This window comes from Bombina bombina, chromosome 2 (assembly GCF_027579735.1).
Source record: "Bombina bombina isolate aBomBom1 chromosome 2, aBomBom1.pri, whole genome shotgun sequence".
Lineage (NCBI taxonomy): Eukaryota > Metazoa > Chordata > Amphibia > Anura > Bombinatoridae > Bombina > Bombina bombina.
In genome coordinates, this window is record NC_069500.1 from 803,802,128 (window position 1) to 803,824,851 (window position 22,724).

The window sequence follows — 22,724 nt, forward strand, 5'->3', positions numbered from 1 at the left end:
CTGTTTTTTATGACTTTGGGACTATCTTGTCATCAATAATGAGGGTCCACGTCTGTTTTAAATCTAATGAGAGTCCAAGACCATTGGTATAAACTTTTGAGTTTAGGGTCTACTATATCCTCTTGTCATAGGTAGGGATGGGCGAATGTTTCTAAACATTCGAATTTTAAAACGAATTTTCCGATATTCGTTCGTTCGAACCGAATTTCGAATGTTTAGTTAACATTCTAACATTCGATTTTCGAATGTTCGTTTTCGAATTTTTCGCTTACATTCGAAAATATTCGTTCTTATTAATAGAATGTTTTATTTTCGATAATATTATATTCGAATTCGAAATCTATATTTCACTTTCGAATTCGATATATAATATTCGAATTCTATTCTATTCAAATTCGAATTTTATATTAGAATTCGAAAACTATATTTCACATTCGAATTCGAAATATAATATTCGAATTCGATTCTAATCGAATTCGATGAGATATATCATATTCTAATTCGAAATGTTATATTCGAATTCGATTGAATATATTATATACTATTTTTAATGAGATATTCGAATTCGATTTAAATTTCGAAATAGTATTTGCTTTTCTAATGTACTATTCAAATTCGAATTTGTTATAATAATGCTATTATATTATAAATATTCGAAATTTTCGAATTTGATTTTAATTTCGAAATTGTATTTCTTAACTAAAATTGTATTTTTAAATGTAATATTCGAATTCGAATTATTTAATATTCGAATTTAAATATTTAAATCAAGTTATTACCCTCCCATATGTAAATGTTATAAATAGATGTAGCTCTTAACATTTCATTTGAAAGGTTTAGTTTTGGAGAAGGACGTACTGGTTTTGTGGTCGTGTACTCGTGTTGGATTATTTGGATACCAATTTTTTTCTATATACTATTATCTATTTGCTCCTGTGGCATCTTTTTTTGGAATTTTGTGTGGACACATTACACAACTGTGGAGGGTGGACTGCACGCCGTGAGAAGACGCATTTGTTATCTTCATCTTCAATCAATTTCATCAATATTTGTGGAGGTAATATGCGGTCTATTTATTTTTATAGGCAAAATACAGGCCATATTTTCATGCTGTCTTAACTAGAGCACTGGTGAAATAATCAGTACCTAAGGTGAGGGCCAATTTAGTTAACATGGTTACTGATTATTTTACCTGTGCTCCAGTTAAAGTGATATGAAACAGATTTTTTTTTTTTTTTTCATGATTCAGATATTTCTTTCACTTTTACCAAGAGAATTGAGAAACATTGATAATAGGAGTAAAATTGAAAGTTGCTTAAAATTGCATGCTCTGCCTCTGTCTGAATCAGTAAACTTTAATTTTGACTAGACAATCCTTTTAAGACGTTATAAAGATAGCTTACTACTAGCCTAGGTTAACTTGAGGACTGTGGTTGAGAAGTACTGATGTTCATCATAGAGATGTAATTGTTGTAATGTAGTGTTGTTTCTTTTTTACTGTGCTGCCTGCTAGTCCTGCGTTGTAGTATGGAATTGGGCAAATTTGCAATTTGGCAGCCAGTGATGCTGACTAGGTTCTAATTTATATGTATTGTATATATACTCGATTTTATTTGAGATTTTTGAACTCTGATATGTATAATTATGTACTGTAATGTAAAAATCTTATTTTAATATATATATTTTTTTTTTTAATTGGATTTTTTCATTTTTTTTTAAAAATGGTATGCATTTTTTTGGCTTTGCATTTTGATGAGTTGATAATGCTGTAGTGCTATATTTACCTATGTAGATTGTATTGTATTGTATTTTTTTCTATTTGAAATTCAAAGTTTTAAACAACATTCCAATTTCCTTCTATTAGCTAATTTGCTTCATTCTTTAGATATCTTTTTTGAAGATATAGTAATGCACATGGGTGAACCAATCACACGAAGCATCTATGTGCAGCAACCAATCAGCAGCTACAGATGCTATCTAGATATACTTTTCAGCAAAGGATATCAAGAGAATGAAGCAAATTAGATCATAGAAGTAATTATAAAGTAGTTTAAAATCACATGCTCTTTCTGAATCATGAAAGAAAAAATGTGGGTTTCATGTCCCTTTAATAAAGTTATGATGGTGTTATTTTCAAATGTTATATGTTTTATAGTTATAGAGTTCATTTCGAATTTAAGGCCAATATAGTAGTTATATCAAGTGATAGATGTGTTTAATTTTTTAAAATTCGAATTTCAGTTATTATTGTGTTAATTTCGAATTATTAACTATTAAAGATGTAAAATTCGATTTTTAATTCTAAATGAACTATCTTCTCTATTATTAATTACTAAAGGTGTTAAAATTCGAATTTAAAATCGAAATCAACACATATCACTTTATATGACTATATGAAGTGATAGAGGTCTTGATTTCGAATTAAAATTCGAATTTTAAAACAACTATTAACTATATTAGATATTTTAATTTCGAATTTTACATATTTGTTATAGTTATTGTTTTATTTTCGATTTGTATGTATTATTGTATTATTTTCTAATTTAAAACTATAGCAAAGATGTAAAATTCGAAATTTTATTCGAAATTAACACATCTTATCTATTATAGCTACTAGTGCTGTTAAAATTCGATTTTTAATTCGAAACCAACAGGTGTTGATTTCGAATTAAAAATCGAATTTTAACACAACTATTAACTATAATAGATATGTTCATTTCGAATTCGAATTTTACATATTTGTTATAGTTATGTTTTATTATCGAATTGTATGTATTGTGTTAATTTCGAATTTAAAACAATAAGGATAGTGTAAAATTCGAATTCGAATTTTAATTCGAAATTAACACATCTTATCTATTATAGTTACTTGTGCTGTTAAAATTCGAATTTTAATTCGAAACCAACACCTCCATCACTTAATCTAACAATTAAATGATAGAGGTGTTGATTTCGAATTAAAATTCGAATTTTAACAAAACTATTAACTATAATACATATATTCATTTCGAATTCTAATTTTACATCTTTCTTATAGTTATTGTTTTAGTTTCGAATTGTATGTAACATTATGTTAATTTCGAATTTAAAACTATTGCAAAGATGCAAAATTCGAATTCGAATTTTATTTCAAAATTAGCACATCTTATCTATTATAGTTACATTTACTGTTAATATTCGAATTTTAATTCGAAATTAACACTTCCTTTACTTTCTATAACTATTAAATGATAGAAGTGTTGATTTCGAATTAAAATTCGAATTTTAACAGCACTATTAACTATAATAGATATGTTCATTTCGAATTCGAATTTTACCTATTTATTATACTTATTGTTTTATTTTCGAATTGTATGTAACATTATGTTAATTTCGAATTTCAAACTATTGCAAAGTTGTAAAATTCGAATTTGAATTTTAAATCGAAATTAGCACATCTTATCTATTATAGTTACAAGTACTGTTAATATTCGAATTTTAATTCGAAATCAACCGTTCCTTTACTTTCTAAAACTATTAAATGATAGAAGTATAATAGATATGTTCATTTCGAATTCGAATTTTACCTATTTATTATACTTATTGTTTTATTTTCGAATTGTATGTAACATTATGTTAATTTCGATTTTCAAACTATTGCAAAGTTGTAAAATTCGAATTCGAATTTTAATTCGAAATTAGCACATCTTATCTATTATAGTTACAAGTACTGTAAATATTCGAATTTTAATTCGAAATCAACCCTTCCTTTACTTTCTATAACTATTAAATGATAGAAGTGTTGATTTCGAATTAAAAATCGAATTTTAACAGCACTATTAACTATAATAGATAAGTTCATTTCGAATTCGAATTTTACCTATTTATTATACTTATTGTTTTATTTTCGAATTGTATGTAACATTATGTTAATTTCGAATTTCAAAGTATTGCAAAGTTGTAAAATTCGAATTCGAATTTTAATTCGAAATTAGCACATCTTATCTATTATAGTTACAAGTACTGTTAATATTCGAATTTTAATTCGAAATCAACACTTCATTTACTTTCTATAACTATTAAATGATAGAAGTGTTGATTTCGAATTCGAATTTTATATATTTATTATACTTATTGTTTTATTTTCGAATTGTATGTAACATTATTTTAATTTCGAATTTAAAACTATCGCAAAGATGTAAAATTCGAATTTTAATTCTAAATTAGCATAACTTATCTATTATAGTTACAAGTAGTGTTAATATTCGAATTTTAATTCGAAACCAACACCTCCATCACATAGTATAACTATTAAATGATAGAGGTGTTGATTTCGAATTAAAATTCGAATTTTAACAACACTATTAACTATAATACATATGTTCATTTCGAATTCGAATTTTACATCTTTATTATAGTTATTGTTTTATTTTCGAATTGTATGTATCATTATGTTAATTGCGAATTTAAAACAATAGCAAAGATGTAAAATTCGAATTCGAATTTTAATTCTAAATTAGCACATCTTATCTATAATGGTTACTAGTGGTGTTAAAATTCGAATTTTATTTCGAAATTAACACATCTTAGCTATTATAGTTAATACTAGAAGTGTTAAAATTCGAATTTTAACACCATTCCATTACTAACTATAATACATAAGATGGTTTTATTTCTAATTAAAATTAGAATTCAAATTTTTTATCTTAGTTATCAAAGTCTAAGACAGTTCGTCTCCCATTTGGCTAAATGTTTGAAATGAGACCCCTCCACGCTTGTAATGTATTTATTAAAATTGCATAAGTACACGTACACACGCACATACAGTCATACACACACATTCTCATACACACACACAATCTCATACACACACTCTCATACACACACACTTTCAGACACACTCATACATACATACTCTCATACACACACACTCTTACACACACACACACTCTAATACACAAACACTGATACAACACACACACAGAATCTCATGCACACACATACTCTCGCACACACGCACTCATACACACACAATCCCATACACACACAATCCCATACACACATACTCTCATACACACACTCTCTCATACACACACAATCTCATACACAGACTCATACAACCACACACACACACTCATACACACACTCACTCACATACATACACACACACTCACGTATACTACACTACAAGTTTTACCAACTATATAGTTCTAATCTGCTTTGTCAATCAAGAACATTCAAAATCACATAGTCAGTAGACTATACAAAAATGTAATACATTTCTATTAACTTTGGTTTGCATACTAGACATATATGTAATGTTATATGTATTATATATATATGTATTATTTGGGTGTATATGTATGTTTTATCCTAAGTTAAATCATTGTTAATTATAGAGTGAGAAGATTTATACAGCAGCAGCAGTAGCAGCAAGAAATAACGACACAGACGTGCAATAGCATTTTGTTACTCATCAAATTTTATTATTCAATAAAATTAAAGCAGTGTCTTCTTTAATTGGAATCTACCAAGATGCCAAAAAAAGTTGCAAGAAGAATGATTTCAGCTTCCAGCAGCAGCAGTCAACAGCAGCAAAAGCAAATGGAGACCAATAATGATGCAGTTGAAGTAGTTAAAGAAAACAAAGTGTCCGGAACCACACGCAGTGGTCGTCAAAGAATGGCAATTCATGCATTTTTGAAGAAAAAAAATCCCCCAATTGGATCTGAACATGCAGAGCAGCAGTGCTTGCAGGAAGCAGCATTAGAAAATTCCACTTCTATTAATGAATTACCCAGAGAACCAGCAGGTGATAATGGAGTTGATCTTGAAATAACTATGGAAACTTCCGGAAGGAATAGCAGCAGCAGTAGCAGCATCTCTGTAGAAAATGAAAATAATTCTGAATTTGAATTTGAAGATTTTATATCTGAAGGATCTGTGTATACTCCAAATCTCGATTGTGATTCTGATGATTCAGATTGTAGTATCATTGAGGAACCAAATCCACCTTGCACCATCACTTCTACGTATCCACTGTTCCAAAAGCATCTCAAACGTGCTATTCCATCCAAAGAGTCACCAATGTTGCAGTCACAGTCAGATAGAATTCATTCTAATGCTGCCAACGGGGCCAAACAAAGAAAAATTCCCACAATTGAACCACTAGATGCTACACCACCACAAGTTGCAACTTGTGAAATAAGAGCAGCTGGCGCTGCTGTAATGGAAATTCCATCATCATCATCCATTATGACTCCCAGGTCACGTAGTAGTGCAGTAGGTGGTAGTGTAGTTTGGAATTTTTATTCTGTCGATAAACTAGATCAAAGTAAAGCAACATGTAAAATATGTAATAAAAAAATAAGTCGAGGAAAAGCAGGAAGTAATTTGGGAACCACTTCCTTGCGGTCTCATATGAATAGTAGACATAAAGTGATATGGGACAGATATTTAAATAAAAATCTTGCTTTATCCACAGAAAGAAATACTAATGTTATGCTACCACCTACTGCCAATGATGATGGCTTTAATAACACCAGTAGAAGTTCATGCAGCAGCAGCAATCAACTTTTATCAAATTTAGTGCCAAGTTCTGGGAGTACAGCAGTGTCTAAGCGACAGAGTACTTTACAAGTTGCTTTTGAGAGTGGTCAAAAATATCCCCCAAACCATGAACGTGTTCGCCAAATTAATTTTAAAGTTGCAAAAATGCTTGCAATCGATATGCTTCCTTTTAAATTTGTTGAAGGTCAAGGCTTTCGGGAATTAATGCAATCAGTGGTTCCCCGTTGGCAAATCCCGAGTCGTCATTATTTTTCACGAAAAGGTGTTCCAGAAATTCATAAAATTGTTTTACAAAATGTTGGCAAACAATTAGAAATGTCAGAGTGTAACAAAGTTCATATTACAACTGACATGTGGACAAGTCCACAGGGTGCAGACTATATGACTGTGACTGCACATTGGGTATCATTTGCCGTAAGTAATGACTCTAATGAGTATGTTTCCTCAAGGCCAATGCGACGCATATCTTATCGTAAGCATGCAACACTGTGCATGAATAGTTTTGAACGAAAGAATCACAATGCAGCTAATATTCTTGATAAGCTGAATGAAGTAATAAATGATTGGTTTTTGCCACGCAGCCTCACGGTTGGTTTTGTGTCTTCAGACAATGGCTCTAACATTGTTTGTGCACTCAAGAATGGACAAATGATACATGTGCCTTGTTTTGCACATATATTAAATTTGGTTGTTAACAAATTTCTTTCAGATTCAACACATATTCATGACATGTTGAATGCTTCACGAAAGATATGCTCGCATTTCCACCGTTCCTACCATGCCCAAAATTCGTTACTAACATTACAAGAAAACAATAATTGATGTTTCTACGCGATGGAATAGCACGTTTGACATGCTTCAACGCCTTTATGAACAACGAAAGGCAATAATTGAATACCTTATGACTTTAAGAAAAACATTAGATGGAGTCCATTTGACTTCGGCACAGTGGCATCTTATGAGTGATGTGTGCAAGGTTCTTCAGCCGTTTAAAGAGGCAACATTAATGGTAAGTGAACAAGATGCAAGCCTTAGTCAGGTCCTTCCATTAATTTCGCTTCTTGAAACTAGACTGAGTTCCTTGCATCAAGTGCAAGATAACTGTTTATCTGATTCTGCTGAAGATGAGAATGATATAGAGTTGTTTGATCTTGCTCAGCTTGGAAGAAAATTAATTTTGTGTTTGTTGAAAGATCCAAGGATCATCTCCATCAAAAAAAGAGATGAGTACCTTCTTGCTACTCTGTTGGACCCACGTTTTAAAGGTCAGATGTATAATTTTGTTGATGGAAAAGAACATACGGTTGAGAGATGCAAGGGAGTACTCATCTACAAAGTAAAGCAAGAAATTGAAATTAATCGGCGAGCAAACTCAAACAACTCTACAAATCAGTCTAGCAGCAGTTGCACTGGTAGTGGTCGGACTTCTTTCCCAGATTGTAACAGTTCTGAGTCTGACTCAATATCTGACAATTCAGTGTGCGGCGGTAATTCCACTAACTCATTGTGGGGTCTTTTTGGCAAATATGGCATTATGGCTACAGGTCAAGATGCAAGATTACATGAAGACAATCAGTGTTCTGCAGTGCAAATGGTAACTGCATATATGTTGGATAACACTTTTATAGAGCCTCGTTCTGACCCATTGAGTTACTGGAAATCCAAAAAAATATTATGGCCTGAATTGTCACATATTGCCTTTCAATATTTAAGTTGTCCCCCAACGAGTGTTCAGTCAGAGCGTGTGTTTAGTGCTGCTGGTAGTGTTGTGACTGATCATCGAAATAGACTATCTAGTGTAAATGTTGACCGTTTAACATTTCTCAAAATGAATCAACACTGGATACCAGAACAACATCAGTTGGAGGCTATCAGACAAAACACTACCGGCAGCAGTGATACAGACGACGATGATCCCTCAGAACAAAGACCAATTGTGTTTGCGGTGGATACAAATATGTAAACCTCCCCCAAAAATTTTTTTTAAAAGGATATAAAATATAAAAATTATTTTTTTAAAAATCAAAGTATAAAAGATCATTTTTATTTTTTATGTCCTTTTACTGCTTCTTCGGCTGTCCTACCGCTACCTACTGCTACTGCTGCTGGATTTCGAATCAGATAAACAGTGTCTTGTACTACTAGAATTTAATGTTATATGATATTTAGCATTCATAATCTACAGTTGATGTTGCTAGTGCTGCTGCTATTTCTGCAAATTATAGTATTTCTTTTTTAAAAAAAAGAACATGAAAAATCTACCATCATCACCTTGCGAATATTTTTAAAAAATGGCGCAAAACAAAGGGTTTCTTTAAAGAAGAGGACTTCTCCTGCTGAATGCTCCACAAGCTCTCTAAGGTAGGAATGTGGTTATAAATCTAATTTAACTTTTAAAAAAATTTTTGTCTACTGTTTTATTTACTTAAATAACCTGTTTTATTTTTTGATATTATACAGGATCCTTTCAGAATTCTAATGCCGGGCCTGGCCCTTATTTGACTGTGTATTTAATAACTGCTGTTGCTGTTGAGAGTTGGTACAATTTTCTCAAAGGAATTTTCCATCTCTGAAAGGTATATAGTTATTAGTATTGCATACCCCTTTAATTCATTGACTTTCTTTTACTAAGTTTTTTATGTTATTTTTGTGTATTGTTAACTTAATTATTCTGTTTTTCTTTTTTATACAGGATCCATTCAGAATTCTAAAGCCGTCTCTTATTTGACTGTGTATTTAATAACTGCAGTTGCTGCTGTTGCGAGTTGGTACAATTTTCTAAAAGGCATTCTCCATCTCTGAAAGGTATATAGTTATTATTATTGCATACCCCTTTAATACATTGGCTTTCTTTTACATAGGTTTGCATGTGTTATTTTTGTCTACTGTTTACTTAATGAAACTCTGTGTTTTTCTTTATTATACAGGATCCTTTCAGAATTCTAAAGCCGACCCTTATTTGACTGTGTATTTAATAATTGCTGCTTTTCCTGCTGCTGAGAGTTGGTACTATTTTATAAAAGGCATTTTCCATCTCTGAAAGGTAATAATTTAGTTATTAGTATTGCACACCCCTTTAATGAATTGTCTTTCTTATACCTAGGTTTGCATGTGTTATTTTTGTCTACTGTTTACTTAATGAAACTCTGTGTTTTTCTTTATTATACAGGATCCTTTCAGAATTCTAAAGCCGACCCTTATTTGACTGTGTATTTAATAATTGCTGCTTTTCCTGCTGCTGAGAGTTGGTACAATTTTATAAAAGGCATTTTCCATCTCTGAAAGGTAATAATTTAGTTATTAGTATTGCACACCCCTTTAATGAATTGTCTTTCTTTTACCTAGGTTTGCATGTGTTATTTTTGTCTACTGTTTACTTAATGAAACTCTGTGTTTTTCTTTATTATACAGGATCCTTTCAGAATTCTAAAGCCGACACTAATTTGACTGTGTATTTAATAATTGCTGCTTTTCCTGCTGCTGAGAGTTGGTACTATTTTATAAAAGGCATTTTCCATCTCTGAAAGGTAATAATTTAGTTATTAGTATTGTACACCCCTTTAATGAATTGTCTTTCTTTTACCTAGGTTTGCATGTGTTATTTTTGTCTACTGTTTACTTAATGAAACTCTGTGTTTTTCTTTATTATACAGGATCCTTTCAGAATTCTAAAGCCGACCCTTATTTGACTGTGTATTTAATAATTGCTGCTTTTCCTGCTGCTGAGAGTTGGTACAATTTTATAAAAGGCATTTTCCATCTCTGAAAGGTAATAATTTAGTTATTAGTATTGCACACCCCTTTAATGAATTGTCTTTCTTATACCTAGGTTTGCATGTGTTATTTTTGTCTACTGTTTACTTAATGAAACTCTGTGTTTTTCTTTATTATACAGGATCCTTTCAGAATTCTAAAGCCGACCCTTATTTGACTGTGTATTTAATAATTGCTGCTTTTCCTGCTGCTGAGAGTTGGTACAATTTTATAAAAGGCATTTTCCATCTCTGAAAGGTAATAATTTAGTTATTAGTATTGCACACCCCTTTAATGAATTGTCTTTCTTATACCTAGGTTTGCATGTGTTATTTTTGTCTACTGTTTACTTAATGAAACTCTGTGTTTTTCTTTATTATACAGGATCCTTTCAGAATTCTAAAGCCGACCCTTATTTGACTGTGTATTTAATAATTGCTGCTTTTCCTGCTGCTGAGAGTTGGTACAATTTTATAAAAGGCATTTTCCATCTCTGAAAGGTAATAATTTAGTTATTAGTATTGCACACCCCTTTAATGAATTGTCTTTCTTATACCTAGGTTTGCATGTGTTATTTTTGTCTACTGTTTACTTAATGAAACTCTGTGTTTTTCTTTATTATACAGGATCCTTTCAGAATTCTAAAGCCGACCCTTATTTGACTGTGTATTTAATAATTGCTGCTTTTCCTGCTGCTGAGAGTTGGTACAATTTTATAAAAGGCATTTTCCATCTCTGAAAGGTAATAATTTAGTTATTAGTATTGCACACCCCTTTAATGAATTGTCTTTCTTATACCTAGGTTTGCATGTGTTATTTTTGTCTACTGTTTACTTAATGAAACTCTGTGTTTTTCTTTATTATACAGGATCCTTTCAGAATTCTAAAGCCGACCCTTATTTGACTGTGTATTTAATAATTGCTGCTTTTCCTGCTGCTGAGAGTTGGTACAATTTTATAAAAGGCATTTTCCCTCTCTGAAAGGTAATAATTTAGTTATTAGTATTGCACACCCCTTTAATGAATTGTCTTTCTTATACCTAGGTTTGCATGTGTTATTTTTGTCTACTGTTTACTTAATGAAACTCTGTGTTTTTCTTTATTATACAGGATCCTTTCAGAATTCTAAAGCCGACCCTTATTTGACTGTGTATTTAATAATTGCTGCTTTTCCTGCTGCTGAGAGTTGGTACAATTTTATAAAAGGCATTTTCCATCTCTGAAAGGTAATAATTTAGTTATTAGTATTGCACACCCCTTTAATGAATTGTCTTTCTTATACCTAGGTTTGCATGTGTTATTTTTGTCTACTGTTTACTTAATGAAACTCTGTGTTTTTCTTTATTATACAGGATCCTTTCAGAATTCTAAAGCCGACCCTTATTTGACTGTGTATTTAATAATTGCTGCTTTTCCTGCTGCTGAGAGTTGGTACAATTTTATAAAAGGCTTTTTCCATCTCTAAAAGGTAATAATATTTTTATTAGTATTGGACACCACCTTTAATGAATTGTCTTTCTTTTACCTAGGTTTGCATGTGTTATTTTTGTCTACTGTTTACTTAATGAAACTCTGTGTTTTTCTTTATTATACAGGATCCTTTCGGAATACTAAAGCCGGCCCACATTTGACTGTTTTTTTTAATAATAACTGCTGCTGCTGCTGAGTGTTGGTACAATTTTCTCAAAGACATTTTCCATCTCTGAAAGGTAATAATAATATAGTTATTAGTATTGCACACCCTTTTAATGCATTGGCTTTCTTTTACCTAGGTTTGCATGTGTTTTTTTTGTGTACTGTTTACTTAATGACACTCTGTGTTTTTCTTTATTATACAGGATCCTTTCAGAATTCTAAATCCGGCCCTTATTTGACTGTGTATTTAATAATTGCTGCTTTTGCTGCTGCTGAGAGTTGGTACAATTTTATAAAAGGCATTTTCCATCACTGAAAGGTAATAATATAGTTATTAGTATTGTACACCCCTTAAATGCAGTTGCTTTGTTTTAGATAGGTTTGCATGTGTTATTTGTACTGTTTACTTAATGAATCTCTGTTTTTCTTTATTATACAGGTTCCTTTCTGATTTATAAGTCTGTGCTTTGTTTGTCTGTGTATTTAAAAAATTGAGGAGCACTGACTACAAGTGCTTCGTTTCTGTACTGCTGGAGTTTTCGTTTCTGTACTGCTGGAGTTGTGCTGAGAACAGGATCCTTTCTGATTTCTAAGTCTGGCCTTTGTTTGTCTGTGTATTTACAAAATTAAGGAGCACCAACTAGTCTACAAATGCTTCATTTCTGTACTGCTGGAGTTGTGCTAGAAACGGGAAGATACTTTCAGATTTGCTAAATCTGGCCTTTGTTTGACTGTTTATTTACAAAATTAAGAGCAACAATTACAAATGCTTTGTTTATGGACTACAAATTAATCTACAGACTGCTGATGGAACTGAGCTGAAAACAAATCAGTTTCTGTATTTTTCGAAAAATGCTGCTTACTGCTGCTGCTGACAATATTCTTCCATCTCTATATAAAAATAATTATTCATGCCAATTATTGGTGTTGTGGGGAGGATTGTGGAGAATTTTTTCAAGTGTTTATTGATTATTAAAAATAAAATAATATATAAATACTAAGAACAGTTGTATATCTTTATTTTCTCTATTATTTCAGTTATGATAACTATGAGGGTCATATAAATAAATCAAATAGCTAACACAAATAAAAACACTTATTTTATTCGAAAAAATAAGACAATAAAGAATACACTTTTTTGATGAAACAACTTTATTGTTGAAAAAAAAATTAAGATGTATATTATTATTGCTATTAAAGTATAGTTCAAAATTTATAATTCACAACTCGAAATTTGAGTGTTAAAGGGACACTGAACACAAATTTTTTCTTTCGTGATTCAATTTCTGATTTGTCTTTGTTCTCTTGCTATCTTTTTTTGGAAAATAAAGTATCTAAACTTTTTTTTTTGGTTCATACCTGTGGACAGCACTTTTCAATTGGTGGATGAATTTGTCCACCAATCGGCAAGAACAACCCAGGTTGTTCACCAAAAATTAGCCGGCATCTAAACTTACATTGTTGTAATTTAAAATAAACATACCAAGAAAATGAAGAACATTTGATAATAGAAGTAAATTAGAAAGTAGCTTAAAATTGTATGCTCTATCTGAATCACAAAAGAAAAAAATTTGGTTCAGTGTCCCTTTAAGGTAATTGTATTTATTCATGGGCAACAGTGTTCTTCTAACACCAACATGCAATGTGCATTGGCGTATTTAGATTTTGTGCAGCCCTAGGCACTCAAAATTCTGCTGAGCCCCCCCAAGGTCTTAGGCATTTTTTGGAATTTTTTTTTTTATTTGGAATAGTATTTCCAAAGTAAACGTCCACCAGAGCTTGCAAAACACTTGCACAGAGAGTGACCTACATAATCACAGACACATACAAAGTTATGCACATAGACACTGTCACACATGCGCACGTGCACACACACACACATATATATAAATATATACACTCACACATACAAATACACAACTATTACTACAATATATGTAGAAAAACTCAGATTCAATACTTTGCAAGCACAATGCTGAGTGTTGTAAATGCAAGAAAACTAAATGTAATAGCTATTCGAATAAAAGAAAGGTTCAGAGTTACCTCTCTTATTATACTCCCTTGATTTTAAGTTTCGTAAACTAAGTCTCTCATTAGATACCTGTATAATACTTCTAAAATAACTCTATGAAATATAGCCACAACAAATCTACTGCACCGCTCACATATATGCTGCCCTAGGCAAGGGCCTTGTTTGCCAAGGCCAAAATATACACCCCTGCCTCCATAGTAACCTACCTAATCAACTACAGTAATTTAATAGAGGGGGGTTATGAATGAAATAAGACTGTTTCGCCCTATCTTGGGGCTCGTCAGTATGGCGTAGGTTAATTATTTCACTCAATGTGTAATTTGAGTGATTAACATCACCAGCCATAGACAGCCTGTTTGGCCCATATGAGCCTCCTCCAATTAAATATTACTAAGTATCAATGTTTAAAATGTAAAAAAAAAATATTTATGATAAATACTTGTGAAATATAAAAAGGACATTACAAAAGAAAGGTTTCATGTCCCTTTAAATGGTTGGTTATAGAGGAAGGTTAGTATAGTAACCCGATTAAAAAATACCACCTATGGTAGATTATTTCACATGTGATCCTCTATCAATGATCATCATATCATAAGATTCTGAAGTTTTAAGGAATAAATGAGGAATTGAGTATTTTAATTTTAAATATAGATATAAAATCTCAAAAAGATGAAATGCTTGAGTTGAGTTGAACATCAACCATACAAAAAATAAAATTTTGGAAAATGAATGAGGCACAAAGATGGCGAAACGGGCTGCCTATGGTTGATGTATTTTTATATCTCAACACATTTCACCTTTTTTAATATTATAATAGACTAAAAAACATTATTTTCGGATCTTTTTTTTTTTTCTTTTTCAAAGTTAGAAAATGTATTTTTTTTGTGGTCACTAATTTCTATACAAGGTATAGATTTTCTTAATCTTACAATAAAATTTAGTTTGACACAAGAGCTGTGGGTGAGACAGAGACTAAAGTCAAGCGTGACTGATTTGATTATCTTCAATGAACAAAAATTTGTCAATACAATTATCAATAGCTGTTTTATTTTACTTTAGAGATAATATGTCTAAATATTTCTTGTCTACAAGAAAAAAAAGGAACCAACTTGTAACTGCTTCATCTCTGTGCTGTGTGACTGTCTGAGAATGAACAATTTTGAACATTTATTAAATATTTCACTCAGTAAATGTGTATTTGTGCACTGCAGTGTTTATTCACTGGTTTTGTGTAATATTTCTTTTTTTAATTAGCTCATCTTTTTATATATTCTGTTAATCTTAAAGATGATCAATAACTAAGTCAATTAGCAAGACTCAGGCTGAGTATTTGTGATGTGCACTGCACATTTAGATGCAATCTTCAATGTTAAAATTGAACTTGCACAATCCTTAAAACAATTAATTAATTTATTATTAGCTGTTTTTAAATAGCATGTGATGTCCCTTTAAGAGGTCCGCTATTACAGACCATAATCAATTGCAAAGTATTCTTCTCAGATTCCTAAAAAGGATAACTGGAAGGAAGCAAATTTACAGGGGAATTAAAAATCCATTCCATTCTCGGCATGTTTCAAAAGTAAACTACCATGGTGGCATGGATGGCACAATACCATGTGCATTTTAAGAGAGAGGCTTTTAAAAAGGTGTGTCAAGCATTAAAAAGATAATGTCAAAATTAAACTTCAAATTGTTGATTAGATAAAGATTTGAAAATTTTTCAACATTAATTTCTTTTTAAATATACAATTGTACACCTTTTGTTTTAAATTATTGGGGGTGAAATGTTTGGCCTAAATCATGCCATCCTTGGTGTTAGAAAAACTTCCAAGTTAGCAAGGTGATCATGTGATTCATTTTAAATTAATAATGTACCTAGTACTTACCGTACCAAACCACAAAAAAAAGATATAAAAGCCTTCAATTTCATATGCATAATGAGTGACGCCCAACTACAGAGCGCAGCAATTTTCAATAAGTTTCCGATTAAATTCGATTTAGGAAATGTACAACAAATATCGCTTGATAATCTATGTTGAAAACAAGATACCTAGGTAGAGGCAAGGCATTCTGGGCCCCTAAATGGCAGGAAATAGTGCAGACTGCAGACATCCAGTGCTGTTTCAATTCATTCTTGCAAGACTGCTGCCATTTAGTGATCAAGAGACGTGCACACTCCTGAGCTTTTATTCCTACTTAATTTCAACAAAGATACCCAGAGAAAACAATGTCAGTACAGTAGAAGTAACTAGAGAACTTAAAACTTTTGCTCTGTCTGAACAGTGACAAATTTAGGGTTAAATAATAAATATACCATTCCCTGCAAAGAAATTGTCAAGGCAAACTGCTTTAACTAACACATAAAAGGGATTGTTTTTGATTTATTTGTTTTTGTTTAGTTTTTTTGTGTATGTGTGTGTATGAGACAGAGTGTGTGCGTGTAAAGTAGAGAAAAGACAACAGAGTTTAGAATAAGAGATATAATTAAACACATAAAAATTCATGAGGACAATGTGAGACGCCCTTTAATGAGTGCAGCAATTTAAAATAGGTTTCCCATTTAATGTACTTTTATTTAGGAAATGTACATAAAATATCGCTTGATAATCTTTTTCTGAAAAGTAAAACTAGATACCTAGGTAGCAGGGACGTGCAGTCAGGGGCACTGGCCATATGCGGTCAAAACTGAATGAATACAAACAATTAATATTTCTAAATAACAAATACATATATTTTATTCACTTGTTAAGTTATGGAGAGAGGCAGTGAGTGAGCACTACAGGTCTGCTTAGATCCATTGCTCACCATGACTAGTATTTCCTATGAGCCGCGACCCGCGAGCACCAGCGTCCAGCACCACCCACAGAGTTGTTGCAGCTCAAAGCAGACAAGAATAAACCCAATCTGAGGCAGCTCCCATAGTGTGTATAAAATATGTGTCAGAGTGTGTTGGTAGTGTACGTGTGTGTGTATATATATATATATTGAAAGTAATGCATTCATTTTGCAAACTGCAAGTCACATAAAATTAATATGATAAGTGATAGAATAAATTAAAAGTAGCGCTACAATAGCTTTAAGTATTAAAAACTATGGGTAAAAGTAATAACAAAATTTGATGATAATAAGTAATAATTATAAAATTCTTACACAATCAATATAAAGTAATGTGTGATGATAATATACAAATAAACCACAATAGGAGAATTAGCTAGAAAAACATAGATTGATTTAATATAAAAAGATGATAAACGAATAACACTTGATAAAAGGAAGCAGAAAAAAAATTAAGCATATAAAAAATATTTTTGGTAGATTTAGCTTTTTTAATAATGCATGGACAAACAAAATAAAATAAGACAATCAAATGAAAGAATGTCTACATCAAACCAACTTAATGAATTTGGTTGCAAAATTCATATATAAAAGAGAGAGAGCCCAGAATTTAAAAAGTCTTGATCGACATAAAATGATTCCTTTCTTAAAATAATTAATCCAATGGATCATTATAGAGAATTACCTTTTTTTAAAAAAAAAAGCATGTCAAATAGGTAGGCGTTTTGGTATCTTTAGCTGTACCTATAGTTAAAGCTAATAGTCTTTTAGCGTCCCAAAAATGTAGTTTCAATTTATCACTTAAAAGTTGTTTTGTATCTTAGCTGTACCTATAGTTAAAGGTAATAGTCTTTTTGCGGTCACAATTTGTAGTTTCAATTTATTTCTTAAAAGTTATGATTAGTAGTTCAGTAAAAATAGTAGTGGCCAGCCACTATTAAAACTTTCAGAATCCCGCTGTGAAATGTTAGGAGCACAGTTTAGTACACACAGATCTTACTTGTCAGATTCATACCTTAGGTGGATATATACCTGGCATGCTGTGCAGGTAATCTCACCCTTTAGAGTCCACAATATGATATCTTGCAGGCTTATGATGTCGGTGCTCGGTAATGATTGTAGATGATTGTTGGACCCAGTTTTTTTCAGACTTGCGCAAGTCACCGTGGTAAACCGGTGTTTCTTTATACCTTAGGTGGATATATACGTGGCCTGCTGTGCAGGTAATCTCACCCTTTAGAGTCCACAATATGATATCTTGCAGGCTTATGATGTCGGTGCTCGGTAATGATTGTAGATGATTGTTTGTCCCAGTTCTTTTCAGACTTGCGCAAGTCACCGTGGTAAACCGGTGTTTCTTTTCTCAGTGATTTTCCTGCTCTTATTACTTAAATGTACGCAGGAAGCAGTAGACAGCTTGCAAACTTCCCAGTTTGGTTAGGGATCTTTATTTGATATAAGGAAACAAATCCTGGGTACAGCTTTTAAAAATACACAGCTTTCTAAGCATTTCACCCGATTTCAGGTCTTTTAAAAAAAAAAAATGGGATAAGTAAATTTTCTATACTGATCCATTGGATTATTTTTTTTCAGAAAGGATTCATTTTATGTCAATTAAGAATATTTATATTATGTGCTCTCTCTCTTTTATATATGAATTGTTCAGTTCAACAAAATTCATTAAGATGGTTTGATGTATTGTATACATTGTTTATTTTGATTGTCCATGCATTATTGAAAAAGCAAAATCTACAGAAAATGTTTTCTATATGCTTAAATTTCTTGCTGCTTCCTGTTATCAAGTGTTATTCGTTTATCATCTTATTATATTAAATCAATCTATGTTTTTGTTGCTATTTCTCCTATTGTGGTTTATTTGTATATTATCATCACACATTACTTTATATTGAGTGTGTAAGAATTTTATACTTATCACTTCTTATCATCAAATCTTTTAATTATTTTTAACCATAGTTTTTAATACTTAAAGCTATTGTAGTGCCACTTTTAATTTATTCTATCACTTATCACATTTTTTATAAGCAGGAGGAGGTTATCATAAAAGAGGCCTAAGTATTTGAAGTCCAGCGCTGAAAACTTAACACACATAGAATTAATATCAAACAGCTGAAGCTGACAACTGACAATTATCCATGTAACAACAACCAGTTTCATCATTGATAACATAACAGTGCAAGGAGTTGTATTGTAACTTTATAACATATCCATGAAAGCAGAAATGTATACACCATTACAAGCACAAAACCATTACTTTAATATTTCATAACAGCTTATTATTTACTGCATGCATAACCATTATTCTTGGTTTTTCAAAAGATACTTCAGAACAACAATATGAAAAGAAAGTTCATATCAATAATTGTGCCTTATACATAACATTTGAAGCCATATTAATGAAGAGTCCATGTCCATATAATGCTAATTGTCTATCACAGCAAATACCCTGGGGGGACCGTTAAGCTCCGACTCCGAGTCCGTCTAGCAAATCGAATCACTCGATTGGTATTGTGAGATAACTATTGGAATTTGTAAATTTCTCCTATATATGTGGTTAAAAAGGAATGAAGGGGCGCCCTAGACGAGAGTCAAACAGCTCACAACAAATACCGAGGGGGACCGGTGAGCTCTGAGTCGCTCCAGTATATCGAATCACACGATTGGTATTGTGACGTGAGATGGAATTTGCAAATTTCTCCTATATCTGTGGTTAAAACAGAATGAAGGGGCGCCCTAGATGAGAGTCAAACAACTCACAGCAAATGCTGAGGTGGACTGGTAAGCTCCGAGTTGCTCCAGCATATCGAATCACGCGATTGGTATTGTGACGTGAGATAACTTATGGAATTTACAAATTACTCCTATATCTGTGGTTTGCTTAGGAGCATAAATTTTTGACAAAGTTATGGCTTTAATGTTATTTATAAGGTATCATTATTGATATGAACTATCTTTCCATATTGTTGTGCTGAAGTATATTTGAAAAAAAACAGAATAATGGTTAATGCATGCAGTAAATAATAAGCTGTTATGAAATATTAAAGTAATGGTTTTTTGCTTGTAATGGTGTTTAAATTTCTGCTTTCAATGATATTTTATAAAAATACAACTCTGTACACCCTTAAGGAATGATGAAACTACTTGTTACTTGTTATATGAATAACATCACTTGTCCACTTAAGCTATTTGCTATTTTAACTCTATATTACAATTATAGTGTATATTTGCTATTTTAACTCTATATTACAATTATAGTGTATATTAGTGTATGAGTGAGTGTGTATGTTTGGACATATCATAAATGTTGATGATGAGATAGTTACAAAATAAAAGTTTGATTGTATACAGGCCTGTGAAAATAGTTTACTTACAATGCAAACAAAAAATTAAAACAATATCTAGGATAAAAATTAATGTCATCCAGCCTTGTACACATATTAACTGCCAGGCTGTATACCAGCACAGCCCATACTCTAGCTGTAAGTGCTCATACGCCTCAAACCCATATCACTTGCCTCTGTGTACCATTTGTGTTGATAGGTATAAATATTGGTACTACATTTGCATATATTTAACAACTATTTAATTATTTTCTTACCTGTATGCGATTGCGTGTGTTGTAAAGAATGCTAATTGTCATGTAATTTAATCGTAACTTTAAAGGGACAGTAAAATACAAAAGAAAATTTACATGATTGAAATAGGGCGTGTAAATTTTAAACAACTTACAAATTTAGTTTTTTAAAAAAATTTGATTTGTTCTCTTGGTATACTTGAAAGCTAAACCTAGGAGGTTCATAATCATATACAGCAATTACTAATTTCTTAGCCCTTGAAGACAGCCTCGAATCTGAATGCATTTTGACCGTTTTTCAACACTAGAGGGCATTAGTTCATGTATTTCGTAAAGATAACATTGAGCTCACGCATGTGAATTTACCTAGGAGTGAGCACTGAATGGCTAAAATGTTAGTCGATCAAAGTGACTGAAATAACAGGGAAGTTTGCATAGGCTTACATACAAGGTAATTACAGAGCTAATACGTCTATTATTATTATAGCTGTTTTGGTTTATACAAAACTGACGAATGGGTAATAATAAAGCAAAGGGATTATCTATATTTTTAAACAACAAAAAATCTGGTGTTGACTGTCCCTTTAAGCTAACTCTATTGGGTTTTATATATGTGTCTTGTGCGTTGTATAGCCCTTGGCAGTGCCCTACAACAACCACCAGGCTCTGACCTCAGTCACCGTCTACTGCACGTCACTGCTAGGTAGAGGCAAGGCATTCTGGAACCCTAAATGGCAGGAGATAATGAAGACATCTAGTGCTCTTTCAAATCATTCATGCAAAACTGCTGGCATTTAGTGTTGATCAAGAGACGTGCACAGTCCTGAAATTTGCTACCTGCTTATTTTCTTAAAAAATACCCAGAGAAGACAATACATGTTGTCACTTGTCAGTACAGTAGAAGTGAATTGGGAACTTAACCATATGCTCTTTCACAGGCTAATTTCTTAGACCTTGAGAGCCGCCTCTATTCTGAATGCATTTTTATATTTTTTCACCAATATAGGGTGTTAGTTCATGTGTGTCAAATAGATAACACTGTGCTCAGACACTTTAAGTTAGCTATGAGCCAGCACTGATTGGATGAAATGCAAGTCTATCAAAATAACTGAGATAAGGGGGCAGTCTGCAGAGCCTTAAATTAAAGGAAATCACAGAGGTTAAAAGTGTATTAATATAACCGCAATGGTTATGCAAAACTAGGGAATGTGTAATAATAAAGGGATTATCTATCTTTTTATACAACAAACATTCTGGTTTTGAATGTGCCTTTAACAAAAAAAAAGGATTTGATTTTTTATTATATTTTTGTTGAAGGTTTTTTTTCATTAGAAAGAGTAGAGGAGAATAGAGAGTTTAGAATAAGAAAGAGATACAAACCGAAAATGTAATGTGGACAATGAAAGACGCCCCCTACATAGCGCAGCAATTTTAAAGGGACAGTCTAGTACAAAATAAACTTGCATGATTCAGATAGGGCATGTCACTTGAAACAATTTTCATATCTACTTTTATCACCAATTTTACTTTGTTCTATTGGTATTATTATTTGAAAGGTTAACCTAGCAGCAGGTTTATATACTAATTTCTTAGACCTGGAGAGCCGCCTCTATTCTGAATGCATTTTTATATTTTTTCACCAATAAAGGGTGTTATTTCATGTGTGTCAAATAGATAACACTGTGCTCAGACACTTTAAATTAACTATGAGCCAGCACTGATTGGATGAAATGCAAGTCTGTCTAAAGAACTGAGATAAGGGGGCAGTCTGCAGAGGCTTAAATAAAAGGCAATCACAGAGGTAAAAAGTGTATTAACATAACAACATTGGTTATGCAAAACTAGGGACTGGGTGTGTAATAAAGGGATTATCTATCTTTGAAAAAAATAACAATTCTGATGTATACTGTGACTTTAAATAAGTTTACCATTTTATTCTATTTAGGAAATGTACCACAAATATCGCTTGATATTATTTGTTGAAAACAAGATAGCTAGGTAGAGGCAAGGCATTCTGAACCCCTAAATGGAAAGAAATGGTGCAGAAATCTAGTGCTCTTTCAAATCACTCTTGCAAAACTGCTGCCATTTAGGGATCAAGAGACGTGCACACTCCTGAGCTTTTGTTCCTGCTTGATTTTAACAAAGATACCAAGAGAAAACAATATCTGTACAGTAGAAGTAAATAAAGAACTGAAAATGTATGCTGTCTGAACAGTGACAAATTTAGTTTTAAATATCCCTTTAAAAATAAAAAGGGAAAATGCAAAAAAAGGAACTTTTTTTTTTGTTTTTATATTTGTTTTATATATTTATTTTTTTTTATAT

General features: G+C 31.8%; 1 protein-coding gene and 1 long non-coding RNA gene across 3 annotated transcripts; both read left to right on the forward strand.

Moving 5' to 3' along the window:
* The first annotated feature begins 715 nt into the window (after positions 1-715).
* LOC128649630 (zinc finger BED domain-containing protein 6-like) lies at positions 716-9,334 on the forward strand. Of its 2 annotated transcripts, XM_053702998.1 has the most exons (4): positions 716-1,057; positions 5,379-8,910; positions 9,010-9,125; positions 9,242-9,334. In XM_053702998.1, the coding sequence occupies exon 2, from the start codon at positions 5,515-5,517 to the stop codon at positions 7,369-7,371; it is 1,857 nt and encodes a 618-aa protein (XP_053558973.1). In that variant the 5' UTR covers positions 716-1,057; positions 5,379-5,514; the 3' UTR covers positions 7,372-8,910; positions 9,010-9,125; positions 9,242-9,334. The 2 variants fall into 2 exon arrangements, with proteins under 2 accessions (XP_053558973.1, XP_053558974.1); XM_053702999.1 differs by lacking the exon at positions 716-1,057 and having other exon boundaries at positions 4,479-8,910.
* A 391-nt stretch (positions 9,335-9,725) lies between these two features.
* On the forward strand, positions 9,726-12,941 carry LOC128649632 (uncharacterized). Its single transcript, XR_008400684.1, has 11 exons — positions 9,726-9,834; positions 10,203-10,318; positions 10,445-10,560; positions 10,687-10,802; positions 10,929-11,044; positions 11,171-11,286; positions 11,413-11,528; positions 11,655-11,770; positions 11,898-12,011; positions 12,141-12,256; positions 12,377-12,941. It is a non-coding gene; the product is annotated as an uncharacterized LOC128649632 (long non-coding RNA).
* Positions 12,942-22,724: the final 9,783 nt, after the last annotated feature.

Coding starts and splice junctions, on each gene's coding strand:
- LOC128649630 (XM_053702998.1), top strand. CDS start 5,515: ATGCCAAAAAAAGTTGCAAGAAGAATGATTTCAGCTTCCAGCAGCAGC.